The 17,528-nt window shown below is 36.8% G+C and overlaps 2 protein-coding genes across 8 annotated transcripts; one reads left to right on the forward strand and one right to left on the reverse strand.

The window, feature by feature from the left end:
- Positions 1-447: 447 nt before the first annotated feature.
- LOC113277907 (probable linoleate 9S-lipoxygenase 5) lies at positions 448-6,347 on the forward strand. Its single transcript, XM_026526882.1, has 6 exons — positions 448-758; positions 3,334-3,623; positions 3,755-4,301; positions 4,434-4,932; positions 5,023-5,286; positions 5,385-6,347. The coding sequence occupies exons 1-6, from the start codon at positions 533-535 to the stop codon at positions 6,151-6,153; spliced, it is 2,595 nt and encodes an 864-aa protein (XP_026382667.1). The 5' UTR covers positions 448-532; the 3' UTR covers positions 6,154-6,347.
- A 61-nt stretch (positions 6,348-6,408) lies between these two features.
- Positions 6,409-15,372, reverse strand: LOC113277914 (triose phosphate/phosphate translocator, chloroplastic-like). 7 transcript variants are annotated; one of them, XM_026526892.1, is made up of 18 exons: positions 15,316-15,372; positions 14,770-14,853; positions 13,803-13,849; positions 12,127-12,164; positions 11,645-11,731; positions 11,146-11,249; positions 9,503-9,792; positions 9,338-9,403; positions 9,187-9,252; positions 8,990-9,068; positions 8,438-8,558; positions 8,035-8,130; positions 7,786-7,898; positions 7,608-7,685; positions 7,384-7,500; positions 7,100-7,199; positions 6,891-6,991; positions 6,409-6,703 (listed from the first exon to the last, which is right to left on the reverse strand). In XM_026526892.1, exons 1-18 carry the CDS (start codon positions 15,355-15,357, stop codon positions 6,686-6,688), a joined length of 1,647 nt encoding a protein of 548 aa, XP_026382677.1. In that variant the 5' UTR covers positions 15,358-15,372; the 3' UTR covers positions 6,409-6,685. The 7 variants fall into 7 exon arrangements, with proteins under 7 accessions (XP_026382677.1, XP_026382673.1, XP_026382693.1 ...); XM_026526888.1 differs by having other exon boundaries at positions 12,127-12,167; XM_026526908.1 differs by lacking the exon at positions 12,127-12,164 and having other exon boundaries at positions 11,645-11,712.
- Positions 15,373-17,528: the final 2,156 nt, after the last annotated feature.

The following is a 17,528-nucleotide window of genomic DNA, read 5'->3' on the forward strand; positions in this document are numbered from 1 at the left end:
GTTTTGAGGAAAAAACAGAAATGCCTTTTAGTATATTATATGCCCTTGAAAGAAAAATGGGGACAGATTCTTTGGGGATACGCTGGGTGAGTTTAATTGATTAGAATTTGCCTTTACAGATTTTAAAACCATTAACATCACCTAATCATAGGTAAATAGGTAGCAGCCCAACTGACAATTGCATAGCAGCCGGGAAATTAATTTACTAGTCAAGGTCGTTTTCATTTTCGTGTTCTATTACACATTATTCAACTACTCCTTATCTAGCCATCTTCTCATCTTATAAACATCCAAAAATTACGAGTACGAAAACAGAAAAATAATGAAAAACAACGAGAAAAGTCATTAAAAATTAGGATGACAGCCTACCATTCTTTGACAGAAGACTTAGCTAGCTACATATAAATGTGTCCAGGCAATTCTGCAAATCATATATCCCCACTAGGTTTTTCTCTTTCTCTTTGTTTCTAGACTAGACTTTTCATATAGTTCAAGAACTTAATCCATTTGACAAAGATTTATCATCCTAATAATGTGTCTCACGGAGGTTTTTAGAAAATGTTTTGGTTTGGAAGATGATGAAAGAAGTGGCTTACTTGATGGAAACAAGATCATCAAGATTAGAGGAACTGTAGTTTTGCAGAAGAGAAATTTGTTGGATTTGAATGATGCTGGTGCTTCTTTACTTGATCGTCTTCATGAGATATCCGGTAAAGGTGTTAGCTTGCAACTCATCAGCTCAAGTAATCCCCAACCAGGTACGTTAATAATCGCTCTTTATAATTTTAGTACGTGAAAAAAAGAAACCATGCAAATTTCTGCATGTTTTAGACAGGGAGTAATACGTACGTACAACTCAATTAACGTCGGTTTAGTAGTCGAAAAAGCAATCGATATTAAGCTCTTTCCTTGATGACAATATATAGGATAAGGCCAAGGTTTAACGATAATGCCATGCACAAAATAACAAACCAGACTACATTTATTTCTGGATTGCTTAATTAAAGAGCTTTTTATTTTAAAATGTAGCAGTTTGAGTGAATTCTAACCACCACCCCCGTCATTCGTATAGATCCAAAACTCACACGAGTGAGTCCTAGGGTGAGCATTTGGCCCCGCGATTTAACCGGAACAATCATCTTTTTGCGGATGAATGTTTGGACCGTTTGTTAGTGGGTTGGATGTGGATGAAATATTTGAAATCCAACGGATTACGGATCAGATCCGGATATTATTGGACATCCATATTCGTCAAATTAATTGTATTCATGTAGTTCTAGAAAATAATGTGCATCATTTAGGATTTGTTAAGGTGTTTGCTTGGGGGTGTTGTATTTGGCCTTTCTATATTTGTGTACATGTATAGGATATGTAGGTTTTATAAGGATTCATTTATGTTGGCTTTACTTTTTTTATTATAAATTTTAACTAAAACAAATCAATTAGATTATATGTATCAATCCGTTCATACATGCTTTCATTGGATGCAAATCTATTGGATGTTGGATACGGATGCTAAATTTGAAATCCGATCCATGCCTGCCCATGCTCACCTCTACACAACAATAGCCAAATGAAATAAACTAATAGGACCAAATTAAAAATGAAAATAGACGCCATTGACGCAATCATTGACCTACGGAGTTACTGAAGAATCACCATGGCCTTCGTAGTTTGTTTTTTTCCTTTTTCTTGTCAAACATATTAAATTAGAACCTTATTATTAATGGGGGATTGAAACCCAAAGAATTTTTGGGATTGTATTGGGTCATGAAATAACAAATCCAATAACCGCCTTTCATATTATTTAATTAATACCTGATATACCTTCGGTTTTATTAGTGTTAATTAGGATGATTTACTTTAGTAACTACGATTAGTATATGAATTAGGATTAATCATTTTACTAATTCTATGAAAACCAAAAATTATTTTTTCATCAATTTTTTTTCCTTTTTCTTTTTTGTTTGATTAAGTGAAAGGATTTTTTTTTAACTTTTTTTAAAATCAACCACCTAACATGGTAAAGCATATCCTTAAATTATCCAGGATAACCTTATATATACAGGATTTTGTTGATTCAAATCGGAAAACATCAATTCAAAATCTGGGTTTTTTGCAGTTTCGGCTAGAAAAACATCAAATCCCAGCCGCAACCAAAACTTATTCGGTTGGGATAATTTGTCAACCCAACCGTAGAATGCAAAAACTGTTAGGAAATGATGATGTTCCAAGCCGTATTTTTTATTTACGGGGGGTGGGGGCTGGGAGAGGGTGGAGGGAGCAGACAACTCCTGGCCGAAATCATTTTTCTGATTTTTTTTGTTTTTAGATACAGTTAAGGCTGGGTTTTCCCAGCCGTAACTGGTTTTGAAAACCAAAAAAAAAAACAGAAAACTAATTTCGGTTGGAAAGCCAAGCCGAAAAATGTATTTTCGGCTGGGAATCTAAAAACTCCCAGCCGTAAACACCTTCAAAAAAAAAAAATTTAACCCGAAATTTATAGAATCATATTTTTTAACCATTTAAAAGCAAAAATAGATGGTGAGTTTTCCTATTTTTTTCTTTTTATGATGATCACCATCTTTATGTTATGATCTATGAATGAAAAGGAGAAAGAGAAGATATTAATTTTGGTTTTTTTATAATCATCGTTCTCGTCATGATGAAACTATGATCATCATCTTTATTACAATTTATGAATGAGAAAAGAAAGATGGGGAGAAGATAATAAATTTAGTTTTTTTTATTTTAATGATCTTCATCGTGATGAAATTATAATCATCATGATTTGTAAATGAGAGGAGAAGGGGGAGATTATAGATTTAGGATTATTTTTTTCAATGAATAGTGAAATTTAGGCAAGAATATTTTTGACTTTTTCATATACCTTCCCCTATCCATTTTTTTTGGACTACACACCATTTAAGCCCAAAAACTCTGCCCCTGCAGCCCCAATAATAGGGTTCTTAAATTAACTTTGTCTTAGAAAATAATTCTTTACTAAGACATTCTTGGACTTCGGAGACCATGATTCTTATTAGTCAAACATATCCGTTTCTTAATACGTGGTCAAGATATTTTTGAACAAAAAATCTTAACGAACCGTGTGAAAAACCACACAAAAATCGGGCGTCTCACAAATCTTCCCATGGTGGCCCGCCTGCTAACTTCAAAGGGGTGTGGGACCCATCCCATATGAGGCGGCGGTTTTCGTGTGGTTTTTTCGACCAGTTCGTTTAGAATCATTGATTTCTGAAACAGTATATGTTTGATTAATTTGATCTAACTATGAAACAAGTTGTTTACCTACGGATTTTGTGTTTATTGCAGAAAATGAAATGCGAGGAACAATTGGTAAAGAAGCATATTTAGAAGGATGGGTAAAAAAGATAACACCTCTGACTGCTGGATTAACAGAATTCAATGTTACGTTTGAATGGGATGAATCCATTGGAGTCCCTGGCGCATTCTTAATAAAGAATTTCCATCACAGTGAATTCTTCCTCAAAACTTTAACTCTAGAAGATATTCCTGGAGTTGGCCCTGTTCATTTCGATTGTCATTCTTGGGTTTATCCTTCCAAACGTTACAAGTATGACAGGATTTTCTTTTCTAACCAGGTAAGTTTCTTTCATGTTTTGTAACCGGTTCCACACTAAAGTCATGAAACCCACGGGAAAAAAAAACTTATATGCGCGTGAGACGGTTTAGAGAATCTCTGTCTAATGTATGCTTTAATTGTTACTTGCAGAGTTACCTGACATGCGACACACCAGAACCTCTCCGCAAATACAGAGAAGATGAGCTCAAAGTTCTTAGAGGAGATGGAACAGAAGAATTCCGCAAATGGGACCGAGTTTACGACTATGCGACATACAATGATCTGGGAACAGGTCGTCCCATTCTTGGAGGCTCAAAAGAGTTTCCATACCCTCGCAGAGTGAAAACAGGCAGAAAACCAGACAAAAAAAATCCAAATTACGAAAGCAGAAGTAGCAACATCTATTGTCCAAGAGATGAAAGGTTTAGCCAACTAAAGAATTCAGACTTCTTAGCCATAACGGCCAAGTCCTTGGCTAGGATCGTAGGACCTGAAATAAAAGGTTTATTTAGCAAAACACCAAATGAATTCGACACGTTTGACGATGTGATGCGTCTTTATAACGGATACGATAAAGAACTTGCAGCTTCACGTTCGTCAGACTCATGTTGTTGCATGAACTTAGAATTGCTTAAAGAGTTCTTCCGTTCTGACGGCGAAAAGTTCCTCAAATACCCTAAACCTGATGTCATCCAAGGTATTTATCCTTCAGTTGCTTAAAAGTTACAACACATTCAGGGTTCATAAAAAAGTTCATTTTGATAAATACATTTTATAGTTTGTTTTTTTTAGTATTGTTGGTTTAATAGTAGAATTAATGCATGTACAGCTGAAGAGTTTGCTTGGAGGAGTGACGAAGAGTTTGCCAGAGAAATGATTGCTGGAGTGAACCCTGTCGCAATAAGTGGTCTACGGGAGTTTCCTCCAGTTAGCAAGCTTGATCCTACGCTCTATGGAGATCAGACCAGTTCGATAACCGAAGAACATATTGAGAACAACTTGAATGGATTAACAGTATCTGAGGCTCTGAAGCAGAAAAGATTGTTCTTATTAGATCATCATGATGAACTAATACCGTACTTGAACCGGATAAATGGAACGAAGACGAAATGCTACGCAACTAGAACAGTCCTTTTTTTGCAAGATGACGGAACCTTGAAGCCTTTAGCTATTGAGCTGAGTTTGATTCACCCATATGGGGAAACACATGGTATCGTAAGTCAGGTCATCACACCAGCTCAAGAAGGCATAGAGGCTTCAATTTGGCAGCTGGCCAAAGCTTACGTCGTTGTGAATGACTCCTCTTGCCATCAACTTCTCAGCCACTGGTAATCTTTGCGTTTCCAATTCTAATTTTTATCGAAAATCCAAGGTTTTACCGAGTATTTGGCTAACATTGTGATTGGCATTTGGTGCAGGTTGTGCACACACGCCGCAATTGAGCCGTTTATCATTGCTGCCAATAGACAAATGAGTGTTCTTCATCCAATCCACAAGATTCTGAAACCGCACTTTCGAGATACTATGAATATTAACGGTACGGCTCGTCATATTCTCATTAGTCAAGGTGGTTATGTAGAGAGAATTGTGTTTCAAAGAGAATTCTCCATGGAATTTTCTTCTATGACTTACCAAAAGTGGGTGTTCACAGAACAGGCACTCCCAGAAGATCTGATCACCAGGTAACTTACGGATAAATCGAAAAACTTCTTTCTGACAAACATATTTACACATCCAGGAGTTCATATTCATTAACTTTTTTATAATTTGATTCCTCCAGAGGGGTGGCAGTCCGGGACTCAAATGAACCACATGGTGTACGCTTGTTGATTGAAGACTATCCGTATGCGGTCGACGGACTTGAAATCTGGTCAGCAATTAAGGAGTGGGTTCATGAATATTGTTCATTTTACTATCCTACTGATGACTCCATCCAAGCTGACGCAGAACTTCAGGCATGGTGGGAGGAGCTTAGGACTGTAGGTCATGGTGACTTAAAAGATGAGCCATGGTGGCCAAAAATGCAAAACCTTTCAGAACTAACTCACTCACTGACAACCATTATATGGACAGCTTCAGCACTCCATGCAGCACTGAATTACGGGCAGTATCCATATGGAGGTTACCATCCGAACCGTGCAACCATGAGCAGACGGTTGATGCCCGAACCAGGAACAAAGGAGTACACTGAGCTTGAAGAAGACCCAGATGCAGTTTTCTTGAAGACCATTACTAGTCAGATATCGGCACTCTTGGGTATATCACTGATTGAGATTCTGTCTACGCATTCTGCTGATGAATTCTATCTAGGAGAAAGAGAGAACCCTGAACAATGGACTAAAGATGCAGCAGCACTGGAAGCTTTTAAGAAGTTCGGAGAGAAGTTGAAGAGGATCGAGGATAAAATGATGGAGATGAACACTGAAGGAAAATGGAGAAACAGACATGGGCCTGTACAGGTTCCATACACTTTATTGTGTCCTTATAACTTGCCTTCCTATCCAATGGGACTTACAGGCAGGGGAATTTCCAATAGTGTCTCTATCTAGAGCCACTACTAGAAAGAAAGCACAAAACCATTTCTCCAGATTAGTTTGCATTTTTTAAGCTTGTTATTATTTGTAAAAAAAAACAATTGTTTCCTTTACATGGGAGTGAAGTGTTATTGATGATGTAAAAAATATTTTAGTGATTTCTTGTGTATAGAAAGGGCCTCGTATAATCGGATTGCCTGTGCAAAAAAGAAAACCAGAAGTACTAAAAAGCTGATCCTTATATGTTTTCCTAGAAGTACACTATTCACATTTTAGATACCATTAGACAAACACAGTTTTCTAGCTTCCAACATCAAGTTTTAACGGAAATAGCGAGTTTCTATTTATCTGTCACAATTGATGGTTGAATCAGCTATATTGTTGGAACTAGAAAGCAAAGAAATACAGAGATGCAGATGGAAAAAAGAAAGGGAAAAAAATCACGTGAGAACTTCACAATTACAATAGGTGCCTGAATTGGTAATCAGCTGAAACTGCCATTTACACCTGAACTGGTTTTTCCTTCTGCTCATTGGTCCGGTTACTCTTAAGCAGCCTTTGCTTGCTGACGACACCAGAGACAAAAGAAACTGTGTTAGGGAGAATTGGTGAAAACAACTACATTTTTACAGGACTAATTTTCCGTCTAGGTTATTTTTTATCTGTTAGTATAGCTGATATCTTTTGGATTCATCTTCCTTCGGTGTTTGGAAAATGTTATAGCAGATGGATGTCATATAGATGAAACTTACCCTCTTCTCTTCTTCAATCTTGGCTTTGATGTATGAGTAAAGAGCCACACCAGCAATTGCAATACCTGTCCCGATACCTGTCTGGGTCGAAATCTTGTTGCCTATACAAGGAGTAGAATTACATGAAGTTAAGTTGCAGTGAATGAAAGATTCAATAAGCAACAAGAAGCGGATAAATGTTTTAAGCAGGAAGGGAAGTTACAACTCACCGAAGATTACAATTGAGAAACCAATTACAAATACACGCTTCAAGACATTGCCAACTGCGTGTGTAAGAGGTGCCACTCTCTCAAGGGTGTTGGTTGCAAGCTGAAAAATCCAGGAAAAGACATTTAATGCTGAATATACATGTTAATAATTTTTATTTTGGTGACAAAATGGTAGTTCATTTCAGAATAATAGTCGAAGTAAACTTGAATTCATCGTTCTAAGGTGGCAGTAATACACAGCTTAATTGTTAATGAAAAGTCGTACGTAGTAACAAGAAGATTACCTGGTTGTAAAGATGGTAAAACATACCGACCCAGAAAAGATCCGAAACAAACTTGACCATACCAACTTTAGCAATTGCATCAGCGAAACCAGATTTCAACAGGACTGGCCCCTCAATCTGTAAATAATAATTTGTGCATTCCAATTTAATCAGCTGTAGCTCCATCGCTATTTTGGTGAAAATTAAATATGTACATGTTGTAATAAATCAAGAATTTTACTCACGAGAATAGCCGGTGGAATACAGAAAAAAAGTGCAATGATTGTAATGTAGGCATAGAGATTAGTGCTGTCCATGTCAGTCTGCAGCAAAAAGCATAGGAGTTAAGGAAGGAGTTTTACATGTACGTATCATTTAGTCACGCTGTACAAGATAAGCATTCAAGTATAAAGAGAATATAACCATAGCTTTCTTCGAGTAGATACTCCTGTAGGTAAAGGAGATGTTTGAGATCATGGCACTAATGAAACCCAACCAGTTGAATGATAGTTCAGTTAGTGATGCCATGGACACACCTGCATTTCATAAAGATAGATAACCCGTCAACTTATGAATTTGTTTGGTAATACAACTGTGCTATCTTTCCCAATGTGGATTATCTGCTTAGCTATAACACCAACTATAATAATAAGAAAGAGAATTGTAGCTTACCGAGGACAACGGGAGCTAGGGATAGCCATAGGGTAATGGGTATTGGTTGTCCAAGAATGAATTGAGAAGCGGATGCATTGAAGAAGGGTTCAAGAGCTGAAACAAGTTAAAACCCATATCAGGCACAAAATAGTCAGTATGCAAGTAATAATGGTTATATTTTTTGCTCTGTGACTTAAACATGTAAGATGTAACACACGCTGGCAACTGATCAATGTATACATGTTTGACATGACAAGAATTCGAAGCAGAACGTGTTTGTCTATAAGATAAAAAGAGTACTAGATTGTTTGTTTTTCGGGCATAAATACACCGGAATGGCCTTAAATTGGCAATTTGTTATCCCTGGTCAAACTCCTTCCTTTCCATTTCAGCAAAAAAGTAACTGCACGGCTTAGTGTACCTTTGATTGTGTGGGTAAACGAGACTGCGACTGCAGCAAATGAGACATTACTGGTCACGTGACCAAGAGCATGGCAGGCAGCAACAGGAATGAGCAACTTGAGTTGGTTACCGTCCATAGGCTGGTATAAAAGAAGGAGAAGAATCAGAACAATGAAATCCAACTCATCTAGACCATCTCTTTGTTACTGCTCTATTCTAACTCAAATTATTCAAGGGAAAATTGGTCTTTTTCAACAGATAAAAGAAGTGGCAAAATGGTCTAAAAACGTCATTATAACTGTTTTTTCCTCTGTCCACTATTAGGACCCTACTCATGAGATTTCTGCCCAATAATCAAACGAGTCCTGTTATCTTTATCCTCCAAAAGTGATAAGTGGTTATAAGATCATCCATCCAATCTATTTTATATGATCCGATATAAAGAATAAATACAAAAACACACCTAGACTGTGCAGGTTAGCTAAAACTGGAAAATTGTTACCGCAGTTAACAGTGGAGAAAACTAATTAAGACAAAACTATAGTTAAACATACGCGTGTCAGCAACTTACAGCGCGTTTAGGAAGACCAACAGCCCAGCTGATTAAACAGTAAATGGCACCCACTCCCAAATGAACAACCGATACGAAACTGAAAGAAAAGAACACAGTATACAGCTTAACCCTCTAAACTTACACTACTAAATTACGCCATGATCATAGGATTACAAATTATTATCATTGACAAACAGTTGAAAAACGACACTTACTAAGGGTAAGGGAAATAGTTGTAAATCTTCTTGTTGAGAATGTTGAATATCACATTCAAGAAATACCTGGTGATAAGGAAGGATAATTCAGTAGTAATTATCAAACAAGATCAAATATGCAGAGGATATAAAAGCTACTCCTACTACTTACCACATGAAGAAGAAGAAACCAGTAACTAGAAATGGATATTTTTCAAGAAACCCAACTTTAGCTTCCCTGATCATTACAAAAGAACAAACCAGAAAAAACGAGTCAAAAAAAAAAAAATCCTAAATCAGACACATATTACTAAAACAGGAGGAAAACGGACCTCACCCGGCTGAATCACTGGTAGCACAAATTGGTTTAGCAAGTTCTCTTCTGGGTGAAATTGGATGAGATTTGTCGACAAGTAAATAAGTTGATCGGAGTTGTCTTCCCCAAATAAGATTTCCACCACCGCTGACATCTCCAATAGATGATGACAATGGTGACTTGGTTGATATGATGGAACTAGTGATGGTTTGTCTAATGGGTTTCCTCAATTTGATCAAACCAGTACTGGAAAATGGGTTTGTTCCAGATGACAGAATTCTCGACTCCATTTTTTCTTCTCTCTTTGTTCTCTACAGAAAGAGAAATAGAATAAAAGAAAGAAAGAAATACTCAGTCTCTTATGAAGGATAATATCTCATCTCCTCTTCATCATATAACACACCATTAATACCGGTACGACATGATAAAGAATAATTACTTGGAACTGGCATTTGGCATTTAGTCAAAGATATTAAAGAGAAACTAAAGAGAGATAGAGCCATAGAGGAGGGAGAGATAAGGTGGGCTAAGAAAAGATTGGACAAGACAACCTCTCCCTCATGGGCCTTTCACTCAGGATAAGATATCCAAAAACACCACCTTATCAAATTAAACACATCCAACTCAGCCACAGTCACACATATCAAAGAACCTCCTATCCTCCATGCATAGGATCACATAATTAACAGACTCCCTTAGATCATCGTCTAACCATAAACTAGTCATAACAGTCCCTTGTAGGCTTATACTATCTATTTCAATAAATGTTTAGACACGAGTCATGAAGCATGTGAGAGAGATGATGTTAGTATATGTGAAGGGTCATCTGTGTTTGTTACTTGGACGGTGAGTTGAATCCAATCACGGATCACAAGTTGTACAATTGGATATTTTTTGTGACTTTTATCATGCTGTGTTTTGAGGTGTATTATGAACTTTTTTCTGGTCGAAAATGATATTTCAACCAATACCGACATCATATGTCCTTGATCTGGAAGTACTAAGAAGAGAAATGTATGGTTCATAAGAATTGTTGAGCCCAGTATATGAGCAAGCTTTATGGTGAGCATCGGAAATGTCTCTTCAACAGGATTTGTCAGCTCCAGCTGCACAGTAGCCTAAGAAAGAAACTATAAATGTTATTGACTCACCATAGAACTGGTTAAATATATTGTAACATAAAAAATAGGATAAATATTGAGACGTAAAGAATAGTTCTCGTTTGACTTTGGGATGGATACAAGTTACAACATCTAATAAGGTTGACAACGAAGCAATATCTGGATTTCACATACTTATAAGCCCTGCGATAGAAGTATAAATAACTCTCAAAGAGTCGGGACATTCAGGGAGTCGAACGGACAATATGGAGCCAAGTAATGAACAAATCAATAACATCCGAGTAATGGCAGAGTTATCTCTCGAAGAAGTGCACGTTTTCAATACCATTAAAATGCTGCTGGTACAAGAAGGTTAAGAACATCATTTTTCTGGATATTCTGGAAGTTCAGACTTGCTAGATTCTAGAGATTCACTAGACAAGAAGGCCATTCACTGATATCCTTCAAATTCATAGAAGCCATTTCTCTATGGAAACATGTTAGGAACCTTGAGACCAAACTGAAGAAACAGATAAAGTCAAGGAGTATGTTGAATACACGTACCCAAGAAGCCAGATAGGTAAGGCATCTACTTCCCACCATCATCAATTGAGGATTATTGACATCACAGCCAGTCACCAACAAAGAAACACCGAAAGACCTCAACCCTATCAAAAAAAAAAAAAAAACATTATGCATAGTAATAAAACCCTGCAGGCAAATGTGTATATCTGATCCAATACAATTACCCATTTCAAGTTTATTGCCATGTTTCAGGGGCTTGCAATGTGGTCTTACTTGTTAAGCTCCATGAGAACTTAGGTATAGCAACTTGGTCAAACTTTTGTAAAGAACATACATCATATATGTAGAAGAGTATACTATACATCTACCACTTGTTAAAACTGTCCAATCAAACGGAAGTTTTTTTTTTCTTCTAAGTGAATGGTGGGGCTAAGTTATCGATCAAAACGTACGATTTTTACACAAACTAAAATATATTTCAAGGTAATATTAACTTGTGGTTAATCAATAGCAAGACCCCATAATCCACAAGCCTTACCCAGATTGAGTGAATTCCTGCATAATTGCTGCAGTTTCTCTGACAAGTTGCGTGATATGGATAGTTTCCTACAATCATGCCCGCAAACTACAGTCAGATACATACACCATTAGTATGAATTTTTTATTGCCAAACGTACCAGCTAAACTCTTGATAAAAAAAGATGCTCTAACAACCAATTAGCCAGGGACTGTTTTAAGGTAGTGCATTTCCTAGTGAAGCAGGAAAAAGAAGGCACGACTGCACCAAAGACAGCACTCTATTCAAGTGAAATACCCAAAGAGAGGGACATGATACCATTTCCATCGTACATATTGGAGATTTCCAAGTATTTGAATGAAACTGTCAAGAACATAGTTTGGACGTCCACTACTTTCTACAAGCTAACTTAACAGGCACAATGATGCATAAAGTACCTCCAGCTTAGTAATAAAAAGTATCACCAAAACTAAGATACATCAAAAATTAATGAAGAAACAAACCTGTATACAACTCCAATATTTGTTGTGAAAGACTGAATCTTCTGAACATATAACAAAAAAAAAAGAAAAAAGAATTACAGAATCACCTTTATGGATGTTGAATTGTGAAAACAAGTAGGAATGCAGGACCTGAAATAATATTTGTGAGCAAGTAGCTGCCTGCTGCACCAGTTAAAGTTGAAGATACAAGGTCATCTGCATGTCATAAAAGTTCTATTTTCGTATTAAAGGGTCCTTTATCTTTCATGGTACAACTGTCACCGCCAAATTCGCTCAGAAAATGGGGCCTAGGAGCCAAAACGCCTAATGTTAAAAAGCCCAAAATTTCAGGCGACCAAAGGCTGCCTGGGGACCAATCAGCACCCTTTAGCTACATAGCATTCAAGTGAAGAAGTGGTTGAAAGTCCTCACTATACGACAAACTGTTAGCCGTCTGAAGAAATAAGATGTAATACGGCAAACTGTTACCCGTTTGAGAAGTAAATGAAACATATATGGCACCTAATCAGCCGTTAGAGCATGATTTGTTAGTTTGCAATTCAGAATTATTTTCCCATCCATTGTAATCTTTATTTTTCTATTGTTTTAAATTCCAAATTTTATAGTGGACAGTAGCATATGCCGTATAGTGTATTATTGTTCTCTATCCCACAGTAGAAATGACTCTCTATCACCTAGATTCTACTTCATTTTGAAAGAGATAGATTGTTATAACAGTCTATCCCATAGCTCTTGCTCTTAACTAAAAAAAAAAAGGATCCATTAAGAGCAAGGGCTATGGGATAGAATGTTTTGACACTCTATCCCTTTCAAAACCAATGAGGGACTAGATAACTGAGTGAAATCCTACTATAAGATAGGGGAGATATAACACTATAGAGCACATAATGAGCCCTATGCAAAAAAAATTACAAAATGTACTATTGTGTTAACCAATACGTATGTGTGTTGTATTTTCGTATGAAATGAATGGATATGATCAGTTGATGTAAGGAATTAAGGTTAGGAAATAGGATCTACTGTTTGTCAGATTATTACATGTGTATCTTAAATGGCCTGAGTAGTATAGTTACAAAGCCGTATCACAAACAAATTTCTGCCAAATTTGGTTATCCTAAATTTTCTCTCAATCGGATAAAAGTATGCCGTATTAACTCCTACTTCTATCAAACGGCTAACAGTATGCCATATTACCTCTTGTTTCCTTAAACGGCTGACAATATGCCGTACAATGAAGACTTTTGACCACTATTTCACTTGAAGGAGTGGTCGATTGAGTTTGGTTTGAAAGGTTTCCCTCTACCCATAGTAGCCTCAATTTGATCACATTTTTTAAAGTCGTTCATTTTGATTGAGTCTCGCAAAACCATAGGCCTTGCTCTAGCAACCAATTGACCAGGGACTGTTTAGGGTAGTGCATTCCCCAGTGTTGCGGGGAAAAAAGGCACAAATGCGCCAAAGATAGCATTTTATTCAAGTGAAATACCCAAAAAAAAGATGACATGTTTCCATCGCGCATAGTGTAGATTCTAGTATTTGAATGAAACTGTTCAGAACATGGTTCGGATGTGCACTACTTTTACGAGCTAACTTGACAGGCACATACGGTACCTCCATCTTAGTATAAGAAGTACCTTCAAAACTAGGATGCATCAAATATAAATGAAGAAACAAACCTGTCTGCAGATCCAAAATTTGTTGTTAAAGACTGAATTTTCTGAACCTGTAACAAAACAAATTACAATATCACCAATATGGATGAAGAAATGTACAAACAAGTAGGAACCCAATCTAAAGTGATAGAAGAATGAGACTGCAAGACGTGGAATAATATTTGTGAGCAACTAGCTGCCTGCTGCACCTGTGAAAGTTGGAGATACAAACTGTCACATTACAAATGGACGTCCTTCATGTTTCACATTACAAACTGTCACCGCCAACGGCTTCATTAACTTTCCAGACAAGATAAGCCTACCCAAAAAAGAATCCACCGGCAAAAGTAAACATTACCGGTAAAATGCACGATAATTACAGAAGCTCCAGCAAAGGCGAACAAAAATGAGAGCCAAATGTACACATAAGACAACTTTTTCAAGCAAGCTGGTGAATGCACAAAATTTAAACTAATAAAATAAGATCAATATGATAAAATGTATAGGAAAGACCAGGTTACAGTAACCATAGCAGTTCAATAGGGTGACCTCTCACAAGTCTAAACACAACTAATTAACTAAACCTGGTAATAGAATTGTCTGAGTTACAACACAGTATAGTAGTTTATACATACAAGATTCAAGATTGAACAAACAAAACTCAAGCAGATTTGACAGGCTGAGTATCTTATTACATGGCAAATTCAAAAAAGAAGTGAATTACCTATAAATAAATTTCTTGCACCGCTTGGTGGGCTAGGATTGTACCACCAGGTGAAATTGTCTAAGTTCATATGGTAAAGTTAGCAGTCAGTTTCTAAGATGGTCTCAGGCTCCGCTCTGTATATCACCCCTCATTTATGATTCTAGGTCACAGAAGTTAGTAAAATCAGTATGCTGACAAGATTGAATCCATCGGAAAATGTAAACATTACCAACAAATGATAAAATACAGAAGCTCCAGCAAAGGTGAATGGAAATGAGAGTTTACCTTGATACAGGTTGAAATGAAGTAAGAACCATTGGAGCACATTGTACTATCCTTCACCAACCCATCTACAGCTCGAAGCTCAACCTACAACCGCCCCAAATGTACCCATAAGACAACCTTTTCAAGCAAGTTGGTGAATGCACAAACATTTAAACTAATAAAGAAGACCAATATGATAAAAGGTATAGGGACGTCCTAGTTGGTGAAGAGCCAAATTCAAGCAGATTTTACAGGACGAATGACCTTGTTCAATGGGCAAATTCAAAGAAGAAGTGAATTACCTACAAATAAATTTCTTGCACTACTCAGGTGTTCGGCCTAGGATTGTACCACCCGGTGAAATCGTCTAAGTTCATATGGTAATGTTAGCAGTCAGTTTCTAAGATGGTCTCAGAATCTGCTCTGTATATCCCCCCTCATTTATGGTTCTAGGTCACAGAAGTTAGTAAAATCAGTATGCTGACAAGATTGAATCCATCGGAACATTACCAACAAATGATAAAAATACAGAAGCTCCAGCTAAGGTGAATGAAAATGAGAGTTTACCTTGATATAGGTTGAAATGAAGTAAGAACCATTGGAGCACATGGGCAAATTTAAAGAAGAAGTGAATTACTTATAAACAAATTTCTCGCACTGTTCGGCCCAGGGTTGTACCACTAGGTGAAGTTGTCTAAGTTCATATGGAATTTCTAAGATAATCTCAGGCTCTGCTATGTATCCCACTTCATTTATGATTCTAGGTCACAGAAGTTAGTAAATCAGTACGCTGAGAAGATTGAACCGGAAGCTCAAACTCCCATCATTTCATAAAACTAATATACAAGAAAGCCTACATATATACTGATCAAAAAATTGATACTGATGCCGAATGCCATGAAAGAGCCCTTAATATATGATAATTAATGTGACAGACATTGTACCCCTTAGGAACGTTTCCAGGCATCGCAATCGCAGAGGCAGTACCATATCTTTGTGGGGTTGGTTTCAGTGTGGCTGACCCAGAAGCATCAACCACATCCACAACAATGGAGTTAAACCCTTCATTCGAAGTTGCAGATGTTATCTCAACCCAAGAGACCCAAACAACAAACAAAAAAGACAAACTATCAGTTAGGGTTAAAGATCAAAATGGAATTACAGTTGAGTTGATTTTCAGAATTAGATTTAGGGGTTCTTTGTTACCTGATTAATAATACTAAAATCTATCAAATTGATGAAACAAGAACAAAATTGTTGTTGCCGTGTTTGCGGTAGTGGCGGAGGTGGTGGATGGTGGTGGCGGTGTTGTGGTGAGTGAGTCACTGAGTCGCTAGTGAAGTGAAGCAGACTGAAGGAGGTCGAGCACCGAATTAGGAGCTCATATATTAGGGTTTTACCTTGGGTGAGTTTTCTCGGGTAATTATGGAGATTTAATACCAGCCGTTAGATCAATGTACATAGTCGATCTTAAAGTTACTAAATTTTGATCATCACCGGCGGGGCCACTTTCTCGCCTTTGGCTACATGTAGTTTTAAGGAAAAGCCTTGACCGGTGGGTGCTAGTAGCAGTCAGCTTGGAGTCAATAAAATGGACTATCAGAAACATGGCAATTGATAGCCTAAGTATCTTATCTAGTTTTGATAGTTGGATTTGCATTTTTGTCCATAGCGAAGCAAATCATGTTGCAGATTTTCTGGCCAAATATGGTGTTAGCATTTAACGAACAAGAATGGTCCGAAGAAATCCCCCTCTGGATACAATTATGTATTCAAGAGGATACTTCTTTGTAATGCAGCTTACCTAATAAATAAAATTTCTTATTCAAAAAAAATAAAAATGTGCAGCACTTACAGCTAAGAGAGACGACAGTCACGAAACAGAGTTTTCATAATGTGTGGAAATTCAGTTTCGTAAAGACACTGGACGGGTAGTGTCTGTCAATATATTTACTGAAATTTAGTTTCCATTATCACATTGTTTAGTCTTTTTGTGGAACTTACCAAATCTAGAATTTTCTTTATTAGATCAACATATAACAAGCTAAACTGAGGCTGGTAGGAATGCTTCTAATTTAGGTATAGATCATACCTTCTGGAAATCTTTATGGAAATTAAAAGTCTCACCTAGAATTGAAATCTTCCTGTGGAAATGTCCTTAAATTCGCTTTCTACTAATTCCAAACTGAAAGGAATAATAAATCTAATTGTCCATTTTGTAATCAGCAGGAGGAAACATTAGAACATCTTCTACTTCATTGTCCTTATGTAAAAAAAATTGGGGATTAGGAACTAACCCAGTTCATAATAATTTTGATCCTTCTACTAAATTAGTTGATATATGTAGAGATTGGTTTCAAAACCCTAATTCAATAATTTCTTTAGAAATAGTGACCACTAAGATGTGGTTTATCTAGAAAGAAAGATGTAATAAAAATTTTCAAGGATCTTCTCAATCCCCATAATAAAACTTTTCTTTAGAAATAGTGGCCACTAAGATGCATAGGCATATAAAATCTATCTTACAAAAACAAATGTGTTTTGCTCCATCTGACGGCTTTGAATGGGTCTTTTTAAGAAATCGATGGATCTTATCAGTTTTGAAATGCAGAAAAGAGGAAGAGATAAATCGTGGCTCAAAATGCACCCCTTTCCTACGACCTCATCCAATGGATGAGCGTGTCTGACGTACAAAGTCTCAGCCGTTTCAATTCTTGGCCCAAGCCGTTTCAAATTTTTGGCAATAAATGGGATTTATATCAATTATCAGTGGAGTCGAA

The sequence above is a fragment of the Papaver somniferum genome, chromosome 1, assembly GCF_003573695.1.
Source record: "Papaver somniferum cultivar HN1 chromosome 1, ASM357369v1, whole genome shotgun sequence".
NCBI classification, from domain to species: Eukaryota; Viridiplantae; Streptophyta; class Magnoliopsida; order Ranunculales; family Papaveraceae; genus Papaver; species Papaver somniferum.

Excerpts from the sequence above, each read along its gene's own strand:
- LOC113277907 (XM_026526882.1), top strand. The coding sequence starts at position 533 with ATGTGTCTCACGGAGGTTTTTAGAAAATGTTTTGGTTTGGAAGATGAT. Across the intron at positions 3,624-3,754 it reads GGATTTTCTTTTCTAACCAG|AGTTACCTGACATGCGACAC; the intron begins GTAAGTTTCTTT and ends TGTTACTTGCAG. Across the intron at positions 4,302-4,433 it reads TAAACCTGATGTCATCCAAG|CTGAAGAGTTTGCTTGGAGG; the intron begins GTATTTATCCTT and ends ATGCATGTACAG.
- LOC113277914 (XM_026526888.1), bottom strand. The coding sequence starts at position 15,357 with ATGTGCTCCAATGGTTCTTACTTCATTTCAACCTATATCAAG. Across the intron at positions 9,404-9,502 it reads GCTACCAGTGATTCAGCCGG|GGAAGCTAAAGTTGGGTTTC; the intron begins GTGAGGTCCGTT and ends TGTAATGATCAG. Across the intron at positions 7,899-8,034 it reads CCTAGCTCCCGTTGTCCTCG|GTGTGTCCATGGCATCACTA; the intron begins GTAAGCTACAAT and ends TATGAAATGCAG.